Here is a 22,119-nt window from a genome sequence, read left to right as displayed (position 1 = left end):
TTTTTCCACTCTTTTCCCCTTAGACGGATGGGCTCTTCATCCCATCCGTCCTGGATCATTTGTAGGGCAAGGTCCACAGGGATCCTAGCTGGCCTCATAGCAGCCATGTTACTTTAAATATAAAAAAATATATATCAGAAAGGACAATGTTTGAAATGCATAGGAAACTATAAACAGGGCTGCACATTAATGGTCCGCAGGTGCACAATAAAAATAAAAGACACATACCAGATAAGAAGTTGGAACGCTCGTTTGCGTACATTAGACGTTCTGGAGGAGGACAGACATTTGTTCAGAACTCTTAAAGATGTCGAAGAAGCAAGCTGTGTAAGCAATTACTTTGGTGTTCCTCCACTGCAAAAGAGCCGCGTATTCTCTGAATTTCCTGGGATACTTCTATTTTGACAGTGAATGTGCACCTGCGGACCACTTATGTGCAGCCCTGACTATAAATCATGTACGTTACTGTGTAAAAATTTATTCTTGATCCATCAGAAGTGTAAGTGGGTCAGTCAGAGTTGCTAAGAATGAAAGTTTCATAGAAGATTCAATAGGAACTGATTGGGGTCATTTCTGACCCCACTTGTGGGGTAGTGATACAAAAACAGCATTTTCTTTAAATTAATGAAAAAATAAATAAAAATAGAAATGGCCTCATGTTACAAACATATTTTATGAGGAATACCTGGAATATGAATATATTACAACTTTGCATTTTAAAGATTTTGAAGAAAAACAACCCATGGGGTCATCTAAGGGTTAAAGAAGGCAACAGGGTGAAGACGCCAAAGTTGAGTAGCAACGTCTTCCAAAATTTTGGAGGTAAAGTTCGGTTTTTAAGGCGGAAACCCTCTTACTTTGGTACAAAATCAAAATCAGGAGTGGAGCACTTCATTAATATAGGTGGGGGCCTCACTCCAAAAGGCCACAGTAACAAGAACAACAACTTTAAACACGGTCACAGCAGAAGCTTTAATGGTGAACATGATGATAATCAGACCTCTATAGCAGTCTGCTGGATGTTCAGGAGAGTTCATTTATGTCCTCACATCATCTAACTCACAGTTTAGTTGTGGAGATTGAAGATGAAGCTCAACATCATCACTTTCTTTCTCTCTTTGATCGTCTGTCTTCTTTATCGATAACAATGACTCAGTCATGAACTGGCTGTGGGGAGGCAGATGAGGACCCAAACGCAAAACTCACAGAGGCAGGAACTGAACTCAAAATCACTGCTTTATTGCAAGTTTCACAAAGGAACAGAACTAAACTGGGAATATTAACAGAAGACCGTGGGAACACAGAAAGACACACCGGTTCAGGGAAGAGACATTGACGACGCGACACTGACCTGATGGAGACATGCACATAAATACACAGAGGGTTAACGAGGGAAGTGGGAGCACACGGGGAACACAGCTGACACAGATAGTCATAACGAGACAGGGCAGGAGTGAACACAACATGACGCACACTGACGAGAGACTGTCAAAGTAAAACAGGAAGTACACAGAGGTTCAGACAGGAGGAGAGAGAGCACGGGGAGAACACAGACCTAACAGGCTGGGGAAAACATGGAATAAAACACAAGGCGAGACGAGGGCTCACAAATACACAGGGGCACACAGGAGGTAACCAAATAAGGACCATCTTAACTAAATAACCTAGGAACCAAGGCATAAATAGGGAACAAAATACAAAAACACACAAAAACTAAGAATACTGGGCCAACATGGCCCAGGACCATGACAGACTCATTCAAACAGCAGCAGGAATGATAATAGCTTCTTAGTTTTTTAGTTGTATTTTATGTATATACAACAAGCAATAAGAAGCACAAGAATAATAACCAAAACAACTAACAGAACTATCCAGGCAGGATGTCCTCCTGATGGACCTGCAGGTGAGAAACAGGTATCAGCTGTCAGGTAGGTGATGAGTGAAGAACAGAACAGAATCCATTTCCTCTTTTAGTTAAATAGATCAGGTTATTAAAAATAAGTTCTATTATTTATAAAGTAAGAAAATGTTCATATAGGTGGATTTTTGTGTGCTTTTTCATTCAAGAACAGGAAACATGTGACCTGACCAAAATAGCAGCCAACATCTTGTTTTTGAAAATGGCTGCCACGAAAAGTAGAAAAACAATCATAAAACTAGAAAATACAATTTAACATGCCTGTGAGAGGTTATTCAGGGTCAGATGTCATGTTGGTGCTTTGTTTGTATTGTTGTGCAGCCCAAATGAAAAGCTTGATTTTATTATTATTCTACAGTCTCTGTATACTGAATTTGGATCCACACTCTCACCCCTTCACGCCGTATAACATTAAAAACATTACAAAAATGATTTGTGCACAACAACAAAAATGGGACCTCTCTCTCTCATGTGGACATTTTTCTGACACACTTTGAAGCTGATGGACGTTTTGTGTCTGCACTAAGTACGTTTTCACCAGCTATGGCACCGGCAGGATTCACTTTCACAGACTCACAACCACCAGCTCCACCCCTCCCCTCCCCCTCCAGATGTAGGCTTTAACATTGAGTTTCCCCACACATGTTTACAGACGAGTTAGAGAGCAAGAGAAGAAGAGACGGATTCATAAATGTCTTTGTTTCTGCTCTAACCAAACAATGCTGCTCTATAACTCTAGACTACCAGCCACAAAGACAACAGCTGGAGAAACATCTGTCTACCTCTGACATCCACCAGCTCATCCATACAACAAACACACATCAACAACCAGGAAGCAGCTTCACCTCTGATCACACACACTCAACTCTACTCACTCACCTGGAGGATCAACAATCAGGTGGAGGATGATGCTGTTCTTCCATGAGCGTGTTTCTTTAATGAAAACATGGCACTCGTATGTTCCACTATCAGCAGTGTTCACATCCTTCAGAATCAAAGACACGTCTCCATCCTTCATCTGTCTGTCCTGCAGATCCACCCGCTTCTTAAAAGATGGATGCTGGTTGTCTGGAACATTGTGACCATCAAGGTACAAAAGCACATATTTATCTCCCAGGTCAGCTCTGCTCCACTTTACGACTAAGATCTTGTTGTTTGGAGCTCGACATGTCAGAGTGACGTTCTGTCCAGATTCAGCTGTGATGATTTTCCGCTCTGAAAGAGGAAACAACACAGAGCAGAGAGGTTAAAGGTCAAAGTACAACTATGATCAGAATGATTGACTTTAAATATTTTGTTTATTTCCTTTGACATTTGAGTTTTTAGTCATGTTGGATTTAATGAACCTCTGAACATCCAGCAGGTCACCAGTGACCCACTGAGGGGGAATTTTAGCCTCATGCTAAACATGCAAAGAAACTACAAGATGTTAGCTTCCACAGAACAACAACATGTGCTGATAATAAGTGAACATAATGTGTGAGAGAAAGCAGCCTCTCATTATAAGACACTGTGAGTCTCATTCCTCAAACTATGCACATCACACTGACACACACATAGACCTCTTTGTCTCTGTCACAGCTGGATTACAGATATTTAATCCACACAGTCTCCATTTAGCCTTGTATCACTTTCACACAGATTATTATTGACATGTTAACAGGCTGATACTCTTCACTCATCGTCAGTTTCTAAAACTAAATCTCACCTGCAGAGACAAACACAAAGAAGGTCAAGGTAACTTTATTTATACCCATAGGCAAGGTAAATTTGCTTTACAGAAAAAATGACAGCATTTGGCATCCCTTTAAAAACACACATACCTAGTAAAGCTTAAAAACAGGAAATAAAAACTGGCTAAATTATTACTTAATTATATTTAATATTTAAAGAGGAATATTCTTTCGTTTGTGTCACAAATTATAGTAACAAATATTATTAAAAAAGGACAATTTCAGGTCATCCCAGCATAAGTTAAATCAATTAAATGATGACAACTGACATGTGTTTTTTATCATCAATGTTAGATGATTTTACTGTTGAAGTTGTTTTTCTTTGTTTAAACTCTCTTAGATAAAATCTCTGTTTCTCACCTCTGATTGGAACAGAAAACTGTGATCAGGCTGTGAATACGGTCCAGTGATTGAACCCTGAGGGATCAGTGCTGTCCTGCTGTCACATAGAAAGTCAAGACAGATGTTTTGAAGTTTTTAAGGACACTTTCTGTAAGTCAGCATTTCAGGCCTGAAACATAATGCAGGCAGCAGCATCTTCGATTCAATTCAATTCAATTCAATTCAATTCAATTCAATTCAATTTTATTTATAAAGCGCCAAATCACAACAACAGTCACCTCAAGGTGCTTTATATTGTAGGGTAGACCTTAAAATAAGAGATACAGAGAAAAACCCAACAATCATATGACCCCCTATGAACAAGCACTTTGGCGACAGTGGGAAGGAAAAACTCCCTTTTAACAGGAAGAAACCTCCGGCAGAACCAGGCTCAGGGAGGGGCGGGGCCACCTGCTGCGACAGGTTGGGGTGAGAGAAGGAAGACAGGATAAAGACATGATGTTGAAGAGAGAAAGAGTTTAATGGCAAGTACGATTCAATGCAGAGAGGTGACTGAAAAGCAAAAATGCAATGGACTCGTGCATTGAGTTTCCCCACACATGTTTACAGACAAACTGCAGATCATGAGAAAAAGAGACAGATTCATAAATGTCTTTGTTTCTGCTCTAACCAAACAATGCTGCTCTACAACTCTAGACTACCAGCCACAAAGACAACAGCTGGAGAAACATCTGTCTACCTCTGACATCCACCAGCTCATCCATACAACAAACACACATCAACAACCAGGAAGCAGCTTCACCTCTGATCACACACACACTCAACTCTACTCACTCACCTGGAGGATCAACAATCAGGTGGAGGATGATGCTGTTCTTCCATGAGCGTGTTTCTTTAATGAAAACACGGCACTCGTATGTTCCACTATCAGCAGTGTTCACATCCTTCAGAATCAAAGACACGTCTCCATCCTTCATCTGTCTGTCCTGCAGATCCACCCGGTTCTTCTTCTCTCTGAATGTGGAGAAGACGAAGGAGATTGTTGTGGACTTCAGGAGAATGCACACCCAACATGCTCCTCTGACCATTGACGGAGCGTCTGTGGAGAGAGTGAGCAGCACCAAGTTCTTGGGTGTGCACATCACAGAGGATCTCTCCTGGACGTACAACACCACAGCACTGGCCAAGAAATCACAGCAGCGTCTCTTCTTTCTCCGCAAACTAAGAAGAGCAGGAGCACCAGCCCCCATCATGTACACTTTCTACAGAGGCACCATCGAGAGCATCCTGTCGAGCTGCATCACTGTGTGGTTTGGAGCCTGCAATGCGTCCTGTCATAGAACCCTCCAACGCATAGTGAGAGCTGCAGAGAGGATCATTGGTGTCTCTCTCCCCTCCCTCCAGGACATTTACAGCACCCGTCTCACTAAAAAAGCCCTTTGCATAGCGGCTGATCCCACGCACCCAATGCAAAGCTTCTTCAAGCTGCTGCCGTCGGGGAGGAGACTGCGGAGTCTCCAGGCCAGGACCAGCAGGCTGAAGGACAGCTTCATCCATCAGGCTGTCAGGAAGCTTAACTCCCTCCCGATTCTGCCCCCTCTCCCCTCTCTCCTCCACGGTCTCACTGAACTCTGTCACACACACACAAACACACACACTCTCTGACTCACTCACTGGCCTGCACCAGTTACCAGTCACTTTGTGGAGCATTGGACTGCCATTACCTCATAAGACTTTGTTGTTACACTTTCTCTTACCGTACACTACTAAATCTCCATTTGCACTATTTGCCTATTTGCACTACTCTGCCTGGTTTACACTCAATGTCACTTACCCATTATATTGTATATTGTATAGCTTTCTTGTTATATGTAAAATTGTATTTATTTAAATTTTTACTTTTTAATTATTTTACTTGCATTTTTTAAATCACTTTTATATTTAAATATATTTAAATGTTCATTTGCTATTTATCTAGGGATTGAAGAGTAACGCAATTTCTATTCTCCGTATGTCCTGTACATGTGGAAGAATCGACAAATAAAGTTGACTTTGACTTTGACTTTGACTTTGACTTTAAAAGATGGATGCTGGTTGTCTGGATAGAAGCGACTATGCTGGTACAAAAACACATATTCATCTTCCAGGTCAGCTCTGCTCCACTTTACGACTAAGGTCTTGTTGTTTGGAGCTCGACATGTCAGAGTGACGTTCTGTCCAGACTCAGCTGTGATGTTTTTCTGGTCTGAAAGAGGAAACAACACAGAGCAGAGAGGTTAAAGGTCAAAGTACAACTATGATCAGAATGATTGACTTTAAATATTTTGTTTATTTCCTTTGACATTTGAGTTTTTAGTCATGTTGGATTTAATGAACCTCTGAACATCCAGCAGGTCACCAGTGACCCACTGAGGGGGAATTTTAGCCTCATGCTAAACATGCAAAGTGTCAGAAACTACAAGATGTTAGCTTCCACAGAACAACAACATGTGCTGATAATAAGTGAACATAATGTGTGAGAGAAAGCAGCCTCTCATTATAAGACACTGTGAGTCTCTTAGTGGCAGATTTAGATACATTTTCTTCAAGAACACATGTGATTCAAATGTAGTAAGTATACACATGTTTTGCATAAATATGTCACAATCAGCGGGGCTGACTGTGTGTAGAGTAAAGGTGGACCCAAATGCAGACGAAACAAAACATGAAATGTGACTTGAATCACCAAACACGAGCCGTTTATTGTGGCTGACAAATTAACTGCAAACAAAAGGCAAAACTAACAATACACTAAACTGGTTGAGCTAAATTAAATAAAAACCTAGAACAGGAACATGGACCAGACATAAGAAAACTTGACATGAACGCTTGGCCTAGAAACAAAGCAGATGATCTGACAATGACACACTGAAAACAAAGGACTTAAATACACAGGAGGTGACACATGGGGGAACAGCTGACTGACATGAGGCTAATGACAGGACAGGGGAAGTTAAACTAAGGCTACGTCCACACGTACACGGGTATTTTTGACTGAGATTTTTCGTTTTAAAAAATAATCCCGTCCACACATAAAGGCAGAAATGAAGGAAAACGCTGCTATGAACATGTCAAAGCAACAGGTGGCGATATATTCCTAACTGTGCAGAAATGTTGGCCAATCAGAAGTCTAGAAGCCTCGGTGGGAAAGAGTAAACAAAGCTGGGGCATAGAAGCAGAACAGAGTCGTATGTGTGGAGGGACAGTAACTGTGTGTGTATATGTAAGCATTGAAACACTGCAGAAAGTAGAATTAACAGTAACAGTATTGTAGAAATTCATTTCACCGAACTAATAACGTGGCGCACAGTGTGATGTCAAAAAATGCGCACACCTTTGACGCTGCATTTTCTCCGTTTTTCTCGTCCACATGTAAATGCAAAAACTGAGTTTTAGAAAATATCCACCCTGGCCGGAGATTTTAGAAATCTTCGTTTTCAGTGACCGAAAACGCCGTTTACGTGTGGACGAAAGGTGCAAACGCATAGAAAAATCTGCGTTTTCAAAAATACCCGGGTACGTGTGGACGTAGCCTAAATGCAATGAACAAAAAACACACAACTCCCTCAAAATAAAACAGGAAACACGAGACACAGACATGACGATACAAACTTGATAACATAAGACATGCAGCATGAAACACAAAGGGTGAGGGAATACAGGGGCAGAAAACACAAGGAGTCTAATAACCAAATGAACTTTGCTAATCTAACGAACTTAAACATAAACAACATCCAAATAAACTAAAACTTAAAACGCTGGGTCAACAGAAACGGGAACCTGACAAAATATAGTCTATAATTTTTTTTTTTTCTGTACCCCACATAATTAAACATTCAAGTTGAAACTTGAATGGTGAAATGTGAAACTGCTATCAAATAAGGGGTGCTATGTTAATATGTAACTTGACCTGTTAAGGTGTTTTTTGATGGAAATAGCTTTTGATTTCAGCAAAAATTGATCTATTAATACTGCAAATTAAACAAATGACCATTTTCAATTCTCTACAACCTATAAAATGTTTTGAAACTCTGTGCTTATTAATTTGGAGCAGTGCATACTAAGGTTTTTTGTTTGTTTTTTTTAACTGTTTTTATTGTGTGGTTTGTTCAGTAACATTTAAATTATACTCGAATAGTTGATGACTCAAAAATTATGCTGACTGAATCGACTTTTTAGGAAAATCACATTTGCATAATAATTTGGAACACAGAGTAGATTTTTGCTTTGTATGTCTAACCAGACCTTAACAAAAAATATTTGTAACTTGTGTAAATAATTGTTTGTTTTCTTTACAAACACGCAAATTCTAGTCTACAGATGCACAAGCATAACATTTTCAGATATTTTGGTTTACAAGGTTACAAAACTCAGTTCACAACTTTACAAGTACAAAATATTCATGAGCACAGTTTGAGCCCATCCACACATTACACTTCTTTGTCACAGCTGGATTGCAGATGTTAAATCCGCACAGACTCTATCTAACCTTGTGTCACTTTCACACACATTATTATTAATATATAACCTTCACTTTCTCACAGTAAATCTCACCTGCAGAGACAAACACAAAGACGCTGAAAAACAGGAAATTGTAGCATAGTGACGAAGTTCCAGCAGACATTTCTGTTTCTGTTTTAAAATCAGAATCTGAGATTCAGAAGAGAACTCTGAGGTTCAGATAAAGCTGAAAGTCCCTGAGTGAGAGAGCGGGTCTGTAACGCCACACTTATGAGTTAGAGAGAGAGATAGAGATGGTGGGCTGGACCGGAGTCCTCCTATGGAAATGCAGAAATGGTTCTGCATTAGGTTAACATTAGGACTGACGTATATTAAATTATATTAAATTAATGAGGAACAATCTGGATTTATGGCAGAAACATATTTAATAACAGTCATTTGGTTGGATATGACTGATTATAATACACTGGATGAAAGCTTTATTGTCATTCATTTATTGTTCACCAATTTGGATTTGGAAATTATTTTATATTATTTTTAAGTCATCGGTATATATACTATATATAAAGCTGAGAAGATAATTGAAGCTGGCGCATGGAGATTAGACAAAGCTTTTCTTCAAGCTTTTTTTTTCCTGTGTGTCACAAATTATGGCAATGAATATTAATAGAAAAGAGTAATTACAGGGCATCACTGCTTTAGGTAAATCATTTAAAATATCACAACTGACACGTGTGTTTGTGTCATCCATCTTAGATGATTGTAATGGCTTTTTTTGTTTTCTTTTTTAAACGGGCTTAGAAAAAATCTCAGTTTCACACCTCTGAGTTGAAAGCAACCATCCTCTATAGTGGTGGGGTACAGTAACCCCACCACTATTTTTCCCAGCAGCCCTCATCTTCTAGAATGACATCTTGGTCAAACTGAAGCTCCTCTGCTGCCACCTGTTGGATTTTTACATAGTTTACATATAGTACCTCACACAGGAAACCTTTCTTACACACACACTTTTTTTTAGAGAGAAGAAAATAAAATAAAAACTGCTTTTGGAGGAGGAGAACATATTTGAATATTTTTGTGAATTTTCTCCAAAAAATCAACAATGTCTGATAACTCATCTCAGCCTCCAATAATACATCATCATAGATATTTGATTCCATTTTTGTGATCATCTGGATTGATTCTTTGGTCATAAGGCGAGCAGGACTCACTAAAGTGTTGCTGTGCCTCTTCAATAAATACAGTGTCTGCAGTTCAGCAGAGAGGAAGTGTTTGTTTCTGTTTACTGGAACAACTGCATTAACCACTAAGATGTGGTGAGACAGATTTGTAGACTCCAAAGTTCCTTTGGTTTACTTAAGTCTATTTTGTCTATGTCTGTGAAGGTTCTCAGTCATCCAGGTCATCGTAGTCTAAGGAGCTTAGAAAAAATAAGCATCAGGACTTCTTTAAGTTGCTTGATGACGTTTCACCTCTCATCCGAGAAGCCTTTTCAGTTCTAAGGTCAAATGGTGGAGAGTCCCAGATTTAAACCCAGTGGGAGTTTCCCCCCAAAGAGGGACAAAAGGACCCCCTGATGATCCTCTACCTAATCACATGAGCCAAGGTGAGAAAATGGGTGTAGCTCACAATCAGCCAGGGTTTCGGGTGAGCTCATTGTGAAACCTGGCCCCACCCTATCATGTGATGTCCTGAGGTCAGATGGCCCAGGATGTGAGTGGGTGTTAAGGCGTCTGGGGAGGGAACTCAAAACTGGATTATAGATGGCAGAGAGTTGGTGTTATAAACCACCGCCTCTGTTCAAAGATGGTCGCTCACAGTAGACATAGATGGCTTCCTTCACTCCTCTTTCAAACCATCTGTCCTCTCTGTCCAAAATGTGAACATTGGCATCCTCGAAAGAGTGACGTTTGTCCTTTAGATCCAGATGGACAGCTGAGTCTTGTCCTGTGGAGGTGGCTCTTCTATGTTGTGCCATGCGCTTGTGAAGTGGCTGCCATTTCAGAAACGTTGTTTGTTCACAGTTAGAATAAAAAAAGTTCACAGCTTAGAATAAAATCTATAATTCCTGCTTCATGACTTAGTGAACTATGATCATACATGGTTGAACATCCATTAAGTTATCAGCAGGCATTCATATATGTAGTTAACTCAAGAGGAAAATACACAACAGAGTGGGTTGAACTAACTAGAATGAAAAGTTTGATATTATTGAACTCAGAGATCAGATTTAAAGTTATTTTTCCAAATCTGCCTTCTGGAACTGATTAGTTTTTCAGTAAACCTCAGTTATACTCTGTCTGTATCATTTTATGTTGCATTAGAACAAAAGAGGCAAAGCAAAACTGGTTGCCCAACCCAACCTGTGACCATGAGCTGTGGGACTGTTTTACCCAAAACAGTTTTGCTTCTCCAAATTAGAGAACTGGATGATGACTTTGACCTTTGACCTATGATGACTTTGACCTCAGAGAGGCTTTAAGCTTCATTGAAAGTTTAACAGGACTGAGCTCTGTGCTCATTCAGGAAATGTGATTCAGAAGGAAGTCCAGTCTGAGTTCATGAATTTGTAGTTTATCAGACACTACAACACTCAAGTCTGTGTTTTAATCTTATATTACTGAGTGAGACAATATAAATGTTTCCAAGGGGAACAACAACAGGATACTTGTTGTAAGTTACTGAAGACATAAAACATCTGCATGCCAATAAATTAAGTAACTGATTTCCATTAAGTAGTTCTGCATCATCAGAGTCTAATTCAGTGATAAAAAGACATAAAATCTGTAACATGTGGATGTCCTCTGGTCTGAGGTGCTGGGGGGACCAGTTAGAGACCAGCAGCTGGATGTCAGTGGTTGGACTGGTGGACTACTTCAGTGAAGAGTAGACGACGTCTGGCTCTGGTTTAAAGTCTGAACACAAACACACACAGTTCAAACAACAGGAAACATGATTACAAGCTTTGTAGGTTAATCAAGACCTCCAATCTCCACCTCTCTGCATCACACACAGTCCCAGTTCAGACTTTACTTGGAACCAGTTTAGATACAAATCAGAGCGTCCGCACTGCTCACACTTTAAACTGCTTCTACAAACCTGGAGCCCACAGATCTGTGCTGACCTTTAACTTTGATCACACGATTTCTTCTAGTGTGGTTTAGTGTTTCTTTCTCTCAGCTTCAGTTCTTACTTTTTGTTTGTCATTAGTTCCCTCTGTGTTCCGTCTGTAGTTTCTCTGCCTCACCTCTCAGTGTTTCATGTCTTTATGCTGCTGTTTCTGATGGTTGTTTGTGTCGATCTTCATTCCTGTTTTACTTTGTCAGTGAGGTTCAATCTTTGACTGAAAGAGCTGCTCAGCACCCTCACAGACTCATGCAGAGGGAGATATGGTTTGTTTATGATGTAATACTGAGTGCATACGTGTGTTCTCACTATAGCAAGAGTAAGTATAGATACATCTAGCACAATATATACCTGGATGGTCTACTGATAACCAGCGGTAATGACAGATGTTCTGTAGTTATTCAGTTGTAGTCAACTGGACTGTCAGACATCTTGCTAATATGTTTCAATTTATCTCAAAGTCCTAGTGAAACATTTATGGACCGTATCCTACTGAAGACTAGTAACCTTTTGCTCTCTGGGTACAGAAACAGTGCTCTGTTTTTTTTCTCTCAAGCTCAGAGGTTTTACTTTGTAGGTGAACTGTTGTGTGCAGTTTTAGAGAAACAAATAAAAAAAAATCTAGTGTTTCTTGCAGGTTCAATCAAAAATAGACCCTGCACTATTGTCGGTGTTATTCTATTGCACGTCAACTTCAGCTGCCTGCCTGATGTACCTGCAGGGTTATAAGGAGAGTCACAATTATATGTTGCACCATTTCCTGTATTTGAAGCAACCCTACACTGTTGAAGTTCATGCACTATAACTTGTGTTTTCACTGTACAAGTTTATTTTTGTTGAATCAGATTGTGAAGATTTGTGTTCTGTGTTCATTTCCAGCTCTTTATTTTTATTCTTGGACTTGACTAGAGTACCTCTGCATGATTCACAGTTCAGGGTAATATTTCATTAGCTTACACTGAGCTTTGTTGGAGCCCCTTAGTTCATCCTGTCTAAAACAATCTGTATTAGCTCCTCTCCCTTTAAGGCAACTTTCTACTGATTGGCTGCCAATCACTAATAAAAGGTTGAAATAACAGGTGGCTGGAGCATATGTAACGGAGACCATATTAGGTATCGATGATATCATACAAACCCAAGAGTAGAAAAATCGTTATATGTTTAGAGCAATCTGCAGCCTGCACTTTTGGTTCTCATGGATTACTTTATTTAAACTTTTCTTAGCTTAGCCTAGTATAATGACAGTAAACAGGGTGAACAGCCCAGCTGTACCTGAGCTTTCTTGTCCTGATGGTTGTTTGTCCATTACTGACATCGTCAGAGCCCACTGCTGGGTAGACCACAGTTGTATCAGTCTCTGTAATATAAAGCATATACAATTACTGAAACTACAGCAACACCATTGATATATTATTACTCGAGAGCTGCAAAGTAATTGACAAGATTAGGTGATTAAGCGATTTTTATAATCTGCAGCATTTTTCAGCTTTCCTATGTTAACACCTCTGCTGTGAAACTCATAATGACCAGAAATAACTGACGGCTCATTCTGTGAAAAACAACTGTGGATGACCACAAGGCTGCTATATTCTAATAATGCAAACGCACACACTATACCACAAAGCACAAAGCAACAGGGTTCTCATGACTCGAACACTATCATTAGATCTTGTGGTGAGACGTCTAAACCTTAACCTGGTTCACACTAACTGGGGTCATCAACAGGAAGTAGCTGCTGTGGTTTTACATGCAAGTTTAAAAGTGGTTCAAATGTCTGAGAGGCTGAAAACACAAACAAAGGTCTACGGTCTGTTCAATCTGTGACTTAATTGGCTTCACACTAAACCAAAAAAGTTATCTTCTCAAGAACTTACAACAAAGAAATCAAAGAGAAAGTTCCTTACTAACGCCCTATTTCTGAAACATCCTCACCCCTACTTGGCAGTGTTCCTTAATTGTAAAGTTGCAAAAAAGTTGTTTTAGAAACAAATCTAACAACTCAGCAGCCATTTGAAACACATCACATAGTTTTGCAATTATATTTAAAATTTTAAATGTCAACCTCAACCCCTTTTGATGGAAACACAGTACTACCTTTGCTTTTTCTGACTGGCTGTTGTTGAGGATCTGATAATTGGATGTAACTGTACATGACATAAGTGATGATGTCATCTTCTCCAGCTTCTTCTTGATCTGCTGAAATGATGCAAAATTAAAAATAATATAAATTAAATATCTAAAAACAGGTTGCATTTAGGAAAGTTGTAACTATAATAATAATGTATGTGACCTTCATTCTACTGAAGAATCTCAAACACGAACAATCAGGAGTCCGAGTCTCACCTTCAGGTTTCCTGTGAGCACATCGTCTCACCAGCAGAACCAGTAACACCAGTAGAACCACAACACAGGATGATCCAACAGAGGAGACCAACATCATAGAGAGAAGAGGATGAGAGTTTGATGGAGGTAGAGTGTTGGAGGTGGAACCAGGAGGAGAGGTGAATGTAGGTGGAGGTGTGGATGTAATGCCTTGAGCAGTTATTAATGGAGATTTGGTAGCAGTGGGTGAGGGTGTGATGGTGGGTGGAGTTGTGCTGGATGTATGTATAGAGGTGGGCGAAGATCTGACAGTTGTGGTGGTGGGTGTAGATGTAGTGGTGGATGTAGGTGGAGGTGTGGTTGTAGATAGAGGTGTGGTGCTGTGTTTGTCTAAAATAAAGCAAACACAGTCATTAAGTTGTCGTCACATTGTGAATGTTGAAAGCTGCAGAAACACAGACAGGTGAGTGTGTCACCTGTGACAGTGATCCAGCTGGATGGAGACTCTCCATGACCGCTGATGTCACACTTGTAGAGGCCTTCATCAGACCTGGAAACATGCTGGATGGTCATGTGACCTGTAGGCTGCTTCCTGATGAGGGAGCCATCTTTATAGAAAGCAGCTGGGAGGTTGGAGGGAGGGGTCTTTGTTTTACAGAGCAGAGTGACGTCATCTCCCTCCATCACAGGGAGGACAGGACTCTGCAGGATCACTGATCCACCTCAACACAGAGACAAACTACAGCATTTCATCCATTTACACACAGCTTCATCAACACTAACTCCACACACTCAGCTTACCAGTGTCATACCTTTGTTCCTGGCTCTCCACTCTTAGTCTCTGAATGTGTTTCATCCGATGACACGATATGACATTTCATCTTTACTTGATAAAATGGTATTATCTACCTGCCCAAATGACTTTATCCATACAGCGTTATTTAAAATCAGTTTTCTTGCTAATGGCCTTCTATTGTAGAAATACACAGTTCAAAAATTACAGGCATATCTCTAAGATCCCTTTCTTGTCAAAGCTTCTTAAAAACGTGGCCAAACAAGTCATTTCTTTTATGGAAAAGCATGACATCTTTGACAAATTTCATTCTGGGTTTATGTGTGCTTCACTCCACAAAAAGTCCTTTACTCAAAGTTTCTAGTGATTTCTAGTCTGTTGACTCTGCTGCATCCAGCGTAATGGTTAACCTGGAGCTTATTTCTGCCTTTGGCACTGGTGATATTGTTTATATCCAACAACCTCGCACAGCCATTGAAGTGGAGTGGACCAACATTCCACAGGCCACAATTGACAATCTGATAGACTCCATGCGACGATGTGTTGCACTGCATGAGGCAAATGGTGGTCACACCAGATACTGACCGGTTCTGGGTCCCCAGACCCCCAATAGCGCAAAAAACTGCACATTCCAGGGTGGCCTTTTGTTGTGGGCAGTCTGAGGTACACCTGTGCACTACTCATGATGTCAGATCAGCATCCTGATGTGGCACACCTGTGAGGTGGGATGGATTATCTCAATATGGCAGATGTGCCCACTACCACACATTTGGACTGATTTGTGACCACTGTTTGGGAGGGATGGTTATATTGTGTATCTGGAATGAATTTTAGGTCTCTACGTCCATCCCATGGGGAATGGGAGCAGTAACAAAGGTGTTGCGTTTATATTTTTGTTGAGTGTAGATTGAATTGAACTCGGGAGCCATTCTTGTGAATGAATCAGAAACAGTGTTTGTTTGGTTTTTTTCAACTAATAAATATGACTAAGTGCCAAACGGTTGTCTCGCAAGCTGAATTAGAGGTAAATTTTTATGCTTTTATTTTATCACAGCTTGATTATTGTAAGAGCTGTTTATGTGTTTGAATAAGATCTTGACCTGTCACGGCCAGGGGATCAGCAGGCCGCTGACTAGTAGTGTTCCCCCTCTCTCTCCCTCCCCCCCCCCCTCTCTCTCTCTCTCTCTCGCTCTCTCGCCAGGGCGGAACTCATGGTGGGTTCACGCCCTTGGCCCACGCCCCCTCTGAAGAGGAAACACCTGGGCCTCGTCAGCACAGCCAGCATTTAAGCCAGGGAGTGGCTTCTACTCATCGCTGGATCGTTGTGTGTGACTCGCATCCCCTGGACCCGACGCTGCATCCCCCGAGCAGATTCCCCTTTTGTGTGAGTGTTTGGAGAGAGAGCCAGAAGAGGAGTGAGTGTCTTTTTCCTGCCTGGATTTCCCCGGAGCCCTTTCCCTGTCACCGCGTTGTATATAGCACCATCCCCTGCACTGTTTGTATATACACCTGGTGGGACTGTAATAAATACTGACTGTGCCTCTGAGTCCTGCGTGTGAGTCCTCAAGCGAACCGTGACATGACCATCTTCAGTCAGCATAGAATGTTGCTTCTGCTAGAGACTTCACAAAATTAATATAAAAATCTTTGTCCTTACTTTTAAAGCCCTGTGTGGTCAAGCCCCAGCTTATATTTCTGACCTTCTAGAATGCAACACCTATTCTTGTAGTCGAAGGCTATTAATGGTCCCTGTAACTCATTTTAAGACTCAACTAAATTCTCATTTATTCATATTAGCTTTTAACTAGTTTTAGGCTGTATGATGTTATATGTATGCTGTTTTATATTTTTGTTCTCAGTTTATTTTTTATTGTAAAGCACTTTGCGATTTTTGATCTACTTACCAGTGACTGTGAGGTGAACCATGTTACTGACGGTGCCTTCTCTGGACTCACACCAGTAAACTCCACTGTCAGATGGGTAAGTATATCTGATGTTACAGGAAGAACCAGCTGGTTTTCCCCACCCATCTCCACACTGAGCCCTCTGCTGTTTGCTTGTGTTTCTCCTCAGAGTCCATCCAGCAGAGCTGTCGTCCTCCTCACAGCTCAGAGACACAAAGTCATATTGAAAGAACTGGGAGCTGCTGGGACTCACAGTCAGACGAGCTGTGAGGGTTACAATGAAAAATTGATTATGTGTTATACTTGATAAAAAGGTCCAAATGGTTTATTGCTTTTATTATTTTATAATTTTCATTCTAAAAACATCAAACCAAATAGATCATATTACATTACATTTTCCATTAACACAATAAGTTATATTGGAACTGTACTAAATTCCGTAATTACATTACAGTTACAGTTATGGTGTTGCTTGCATTACAAACGTTCTTCAGTTTTCTGCACACCAGGAAAAAAGAAAAATGGCATAGAAACTGAACATTAACAGTGTTGCCTGAAAACTCCTTTGTTTGATCACTTCTTAATGAAATTAACGAAAGCTAGAATAATTGGCCCTAAAAATCTTAGGAATGTGGTATCTAAGCAGATACTTACTGTGGATGGCATTATTCTGACGTCCAGTAACACTGTGAGGAAGGTGTTGTTTTTTTTACAGGATATGTCCTTCAGTGAATATATTAAACTAAAATGTAGCTGTATGCTGCAGCAAGAGCACTGACAGGAATTACAAAGAGAGAGCATATTTCTCCTATGTTAGCTTCTCTACACTGGCTCCCTGTTAAATCCACAACTGAATTTACAGTGGTGTGAAAAAGCATTCGTGCTCTTTCTAATTTCCTGTTTTTGTATGTTTGTCACACTCACTGTAAATGTTTCAGATGATCAAACACATTTAAATATTAGACAAAGAAAACACAAATGTAGTTTATAAATTAAATTACACCAACACCACCATGGAAAAAATCCATGCTCAGATGGCCCTGTGTGGAAAAAATGATTAAGTGTGACAAACATACAAAAAAAGGGAAATCAGGTAGGGCACAAATTGTCATGGTTCTGGGTCATTAGACCCAGCAATGTTTTGTTGTGTGTTATTGTTAGGATGCCTGGGTCGTCGACCCAGGGCTTTTGAGTTTTTATTATTTATACTGTCTAGTTTTTGGTTTCTTTGAGTTCTATCTTATGGCTTAGGTCTCTGTCTTCTTTAGTTGCTCTGTCTCCCCTATCACCTGCATCCCCTTGTCTAGTTCGCGTCTATGTGTATCTTTAGTTCCTATATCCCCGTGTTCAGTCAGTGTTTGTGTCTGCCCTGTTCCCTTTGTTATAGTGCCTGCCCGTGAGTCTGTGTTATGTTTCCTGTTTTACTTTGAAAGTCCATGTCTGATGTTAATGTGTCTGGTTTTGCTTCCCCTTGTCTCGTTAGGCCTGATTTGCCCCAGCTGTGTTTCCCTCCTGTTACCCATTCCCTGATTGCTCCCTCTGTGTATTTAAGCCCTGTGTTTCTTGGTGTCTGTGTCGTGATCTACCGTTTACGTTGCTGTGTGTTCTGGCATTTCTCTAGTTTAAGTTTGTTTTGAGCCTTTTTCAGTTATGTTATATTTTGAGTACTTAATTAAAGCCTTTTTGAGTTCACGTCTGTCTCCGGAGTCTGCACCTTGGGTCCTATTCCTGCCTGCACACAGCCGCACCTAACAGTTATGGTGATTTCTTTTAGTTGTAATGTATTGAGCTGGTTTTGCTTCAAAGTTGAGTTATTCCTGATCTATATTTTCTTGTTGCTTTGTCATTCCCCATTCCTGTCTAAGTCTGTCATGTCCTCTGTCTTCGTTCCTTAGCCAATGCATTTAATATTTAGATTTATTAATCTCTGTCTGTCTTCCACAGCATTTCTTTTTATCTCTCTCTCTCTCTCTCTCTCTCTCTCTCTCTCTCTCTCTCTCTCTCTCTCTCTCTCTCTCTCTCTCTCTCTCTTTTTTTTTTTTTTTAATATATATATATGAATATTTGCATGTTTGGTGTCTTCTGGCCTTCATGCATAAAGCAGCAGACAAATGGGATTAATATAAAATTGAATTGAAAAAAATTATCAAAGAATGTTTTTTGTTCTTTTAAATTTTCTTTATTTTTAAAGAATTCAATTTTTTTTGGCACATTTGTGCTACAGTCAACTAATTTCAGTCCATAGGCAGGAGGAAGAGAGTAGTTATAGTTTTTGAAAACTGTGGAGATATATAGCCAGGAATCCAGAGTAATGTTAAAGCTGAGTGAAATCTGACCCCAGCTCAGCAGCCAGATGCTGAACTTCAACAGGTAACAAACTGATCAGCAGTCAGGCTGGAGCCTCCATTTCTACCTGTTCATGTTTCTACAGAATCACTGTGGTAATCACTTTAAAGTGTCTTTGCACCGGTTTTCATCTTTATTTCTTGTTGTATTTGTACATAATGCTAAATGCTGAAATATCACCAATACAAATCGCTTAATGTGTCCTCATTACGTGTATTGGTGTGTGTGGCTGTAGCCTTAGCTTTTGTCTTTGTTAAATGGTAATTATGAGACTGTGTATTTCAGGTTATTTTACAGGGTAATGTATTGAGTATTACAACAAACTACTATCTGTAATGTGTAATGCATACATTTTTTTCATTAACAATCTCAGGACTGGCAGGCATTTCTAGCAACATTTTATAAAATGACCCACTGTTGGCAAGGTTACTTTTAAAATGTATTCCATTATGTGCATTTTGCAGGCAACAAATCAGGTTTTTGCAAGAAACAATGAAACAAGTACTGTAAGTACTTACTGGGTTGTGGGCCGTGTTATGGAGTCACTTAATTTCATCTATTTTCTAACTTCCAGGTATTTTAAAGGGAAAGAGATACAGATTGTTCTGTAAATAATTTTAAGTATCGCAGCAACCCGAGTAATTACTGGTTCTGCTTAAGTAATTTTCTGCATAATGGAAGTTTCACTATTAAGTCTGTCTTATATATTATCTGTAAAATTAAAACTATCATAATCACTTTTCTTGTTGCAGGGTAGTTGCGCCTTGTTGCCCACAAATTGCATGCAAGTATAGCGTACTTGTGCCTTATTTGCAGGTCGTGTAATAAAGTGTTACCACATTTATCAGGTTTAAACTGTGACAGAAGAAGGTTACTGACCTTGGTTTGTTGAGCAGCTCAGCAGTGAGATCAGAACTAAAGAGAAATGACACTCAGGTTGATTTGAGGTGAACATAAAGAACAACTCCACACAAACAGCTGACAAACACACAAACTCTCTCTGGTATATCTGCTCATTTTCTATTTGATGACAGGAATATGTTTCAAAAACATTTGGACAACAAAAGATGGGGAAGTGTGTAATAGTAAAACAGAACATCCCATATGTATATCCCTACAGTTTATACTGTTCAAGCTCCTCTATTCAAATTTAATTATTATATTTTTTAATCTCAGAAACAGCACTGAATGTAATTGTTGTGATCATAAATATGTGCACTGACTACACTGTTCATATAATACAACATGTCCTCTACTCCTAAAAGAAACCACAGTAAAGTCATGTGTCCACTGTGCAGCTGTGTTGATATAATGAGTGAATGATTTGATCTTTTCACTGCCTGCTGTGTTTCCTCGACTCCTGAGCAAAGATAAAGAGTCAGTTCAGACCTGCAGTTGGTCCTCGTGGTGTTTGAACTTGAATTCAGCCTGATTTGTTTCTCATGTCTTCTCCTCCATCATCAGTTATCAGGAGAGCAGACAGTCAAAGTACAAGAATTCAAACAAACACAGAGATTCTACTTACAGAGCAGACACAGCACAGATGTTTCCTTCATCGTCCTTCTCACTCATTTGAGCTTTTTTTCATTTCTGTCACTGACACCAAGTAAAGCCCGCCCTCTTCCTCTGAGCACCAGCTTTTCTATTGGTTCAAATAGAGTTAGTGGTTAGTGTGTGTGTATATGTACGCCCCCCTCAGTGAGAGAGGCAGATATGAGCTGAAACACAGGAATCAAACCAGGGACGCTGCTGTTATGGAGCTGAACTGGAACCATTCAGACACTGAGGCCCTCTGAACACATTTTAATTACAGCTGTGCAGAGACACACTGATGACTGACTGGAACACTGATTCACATTTTACATTAACACCATCCTCACACATGTTTATATATGGCCACTAGAGGGAGATGTTTCACTATAAATACTGTAGGACAAGAGAGGCATTATGGACAAAAACATCACATCCCCCATTTTATTTACAATATAATATTTATTTAAAATGTTCTGATTGTTCAAATATGTTATTTTTTTATTGTTGTAAAAATAATGTGTGCCCCAGTCTCCAATAAGACAGTACTGGAAGGGTAGTTATTCCTCCGTTACCACATAAAAGGGAGTATCTCCTGAAACGAGCAGCTCTCACAGTAGTAAACAAGCCCGGCCACTAACCATAATGCAGTGCCTAACAAGAGCTGTGTGAGACTATGTATAAAGGTGTAACAATGTTCTATGTCTATACATTTGCAGGTAAGCAGATACAAGAAAGTAAATACTTGAGCTGTGTTTAAAGATAAGTCAACGGGGTTACAGAGAATGTAGGAAAGTTGTCCGTTAACCCCCTTTATGTGTCATTAGTATATATTCATTGGTAGCAATAACCATGAAGCTAACAATTAGCAGCTAGAGCTAATTCGCCAGTATGAGTTGAAAACTCGTGGCATTGTCGTTTGATCTATACCTGTATCGGCTGTAATCTCAGTGGATGAAGACTGGGTATCACACTATCTTTTGTTTATGTTTATTTTACTTATGTTAGTGTAAGGAGTATTACCGTTTAAGTTTAACAAAACTAACTATAATGCATTGTGCCTGACAAGAGCTGTGTGAGACTGTATAAATGTGTAACGATGTACTATGTCTATAGATTTGCAGATACATTAAAGATAAACTCACAAAGCCACACAGGTTTCAATTCCTTTTAATCCAAATGTGCAACATTACTGACAATACAATTTAATTATTTTATTTATACAGCGCCAAATCACAACAAGAATCACCTCAAGGCGCTTTATATTGTAAGGTAAAGACCCGGTAAAGACCGTACAGTAATACATCATGGATACAAGTAACTGTCATTGTCATTTCTGTAATTTGTGGTCCCTCCTTTCTCGTGCATGTGCACTGGAAATCACTCAAGATAATTGGAGCAATAGGTGTGGTGACTCCCAAGCTAGGGGGCTCCCAGGAACAACATCAGAAATTTCTAAGAGTTAATATACTTCACATGACCCTCAAGCTCTCAGGCCTCTGGTAGAGGACCCAAGCTTGAAGGAAAGACCCTCCGCAGAGGTGAGAAAAGGGAAATAGACCCCAGCTTCTGTGGATCTTGTGCTCAGAGCTTTTTCCTGCCCTG

General features: G+C 39.9%; 3 protein-coding genes and 1 long non-coding RNA gene across 5 annotated transcripts in view; 2 read left to right on the top strand and 2 right to left on the bottom strand.

Annotated features, from left to right (window-relative positions):
* Positions 1–22,119, top strand: part of LOC113018854 (uncharacterized) — a 192,201-nt gene that overhangs the window by 76,568 nt on the left and 93,514 nt on the right. The window lies entirely within an intron of this gene.
* Positions 1,219–8,744, bottom strand: LOC113018284 (junctional adhesion molecule-like). The gene is made up of 5 exons (XM_080299207.1): positions 8,587–8,744; positions 6,069–6,238; positions 4,832–4,997; positions 2,798–3,133; positions 1,219–1,897 (listed from the first exon to the last, which is right to left on the bottom strand). Exons 1-5 carry the CDS (start codon positions 8,654–8,656, stop codon positions 1,797–1,799), a joined length of 843 nt encoding a protein of 280 aa, XP_080155333.1. The 5' UTR covers positions 8,657–8,744; the 3' UTR covers positions 1,219–1,796.
* LOC113018285 (uncharacterized) lies at positions 11,052–20,626 on the bottom strand. 2 transcript variants are annotated; one of them, XM_080299168.1, is made up of 8 exons: positions 20,510–20,626; positions 19,864–19,899; positions 16,639–16,902; positions 14,418–14,663; positions 13,963–14,331; positions 13,714–13,815; positions 12,892–12,976; positions 11,052–11,408 (listed from the first exon to the last, which is right to left on the bottom strand). In XM_080299168.1, exons 1-8 carry the CDS (start codon positions 20,538–20,540, stop codon positions 11,402–11,404), a joined length of 1,140 nt encoding a protein of 379 aa, XP_080155294.1. In that variant the 5' UTR covers positions 20,541–20,626; the 3' UTR covers positions 11,052–11,401. The 2 variants fall into 2 exon arrangements, with proteins under 2 accessions (XP_080155294.1, XP_080155295.1); XM_080299169.1 differs by having other exon boundaries at positions 13,714–13,812.
* On the top strand, positions 15,776–16,964 carry LOC145425808 (uncharacterized). The gene is made up of 3 exons (XR_013906554.1): positions 15,776–16,149; positions 16,642–16,714; positions 16,808–16,964. It is a non-coding gene; the product is annotated as an uncharacterized LOC145425808 (long non-coding RNA).

Source organism: Astatotilapia calliptera, chromosome 3, assembly GCF_964374335.1.
Source record: "Astatotilapia calliptera chromosome 3, fAstCal68.1, whole genome shotgun sequence".
Classification (NCBI taxonomy): Eukaryota; Metazoa; Chordata; class Actinopteri; order Cichliformes; family Cichlidae; genus Astatotilapia; species Astatotilapia calliptera.
Note: the sequence above shows the minus strand (reverse complement) of the source record. Positions and strands in the feature narration are given on the sequence as shown.

What these genes read in the sequence shown, in the direction of transcription:
- LOC113018285 (XM_080299168.1), bottom strand. Translation starts at nt 20,540, where the DNA reads ATGAAGGAAACATCTGTGCTGTGTCTGCTCT. An exon ending in GGTTCACCTCACAGTCACTG is followed by an intron (nt 14,664 to 16,638) that starts GTAAGTAGATCA and finishes CTCTGTGTTGAG; the next exon opens with GTGGATCAGTGATCCTGCAG. An exon ending in CAGCTGGATCACTGTCACAG is followed by an intron (nt 14,332 to 14,417) that starts GTGACACACTCA and finishes GCTTTATTTTAG; the next exon opens with ACAAACACAGCACCACACCT.
- LOC113018284 (XM_080299207.1), bottom strand. Translation starts at nt 8,656, where the DNA reads ATGTCTGCTGGAACTTCGTCACTATGCTACAATTTCCTGTTTTTCAGC. An exon ending in CTTTGTGTTTGTCTCTGCAG is followed by an intron (nt 6,239 to 8,586) that starts GTGAGATTTACT and finishes TTCCTCTTTCAG; the next exon opens with ACCAGAAAAACATCACAGCT. An exon ending in ACCAGCATCCATCTTTTAAA is followed by an intron (nt 4,998 to 6,068) that starts GTCAAAGTCAAA and finishes AGAGAGAAGAAG; the next exon opens with AACCGGGTGGATCTGCAGGA.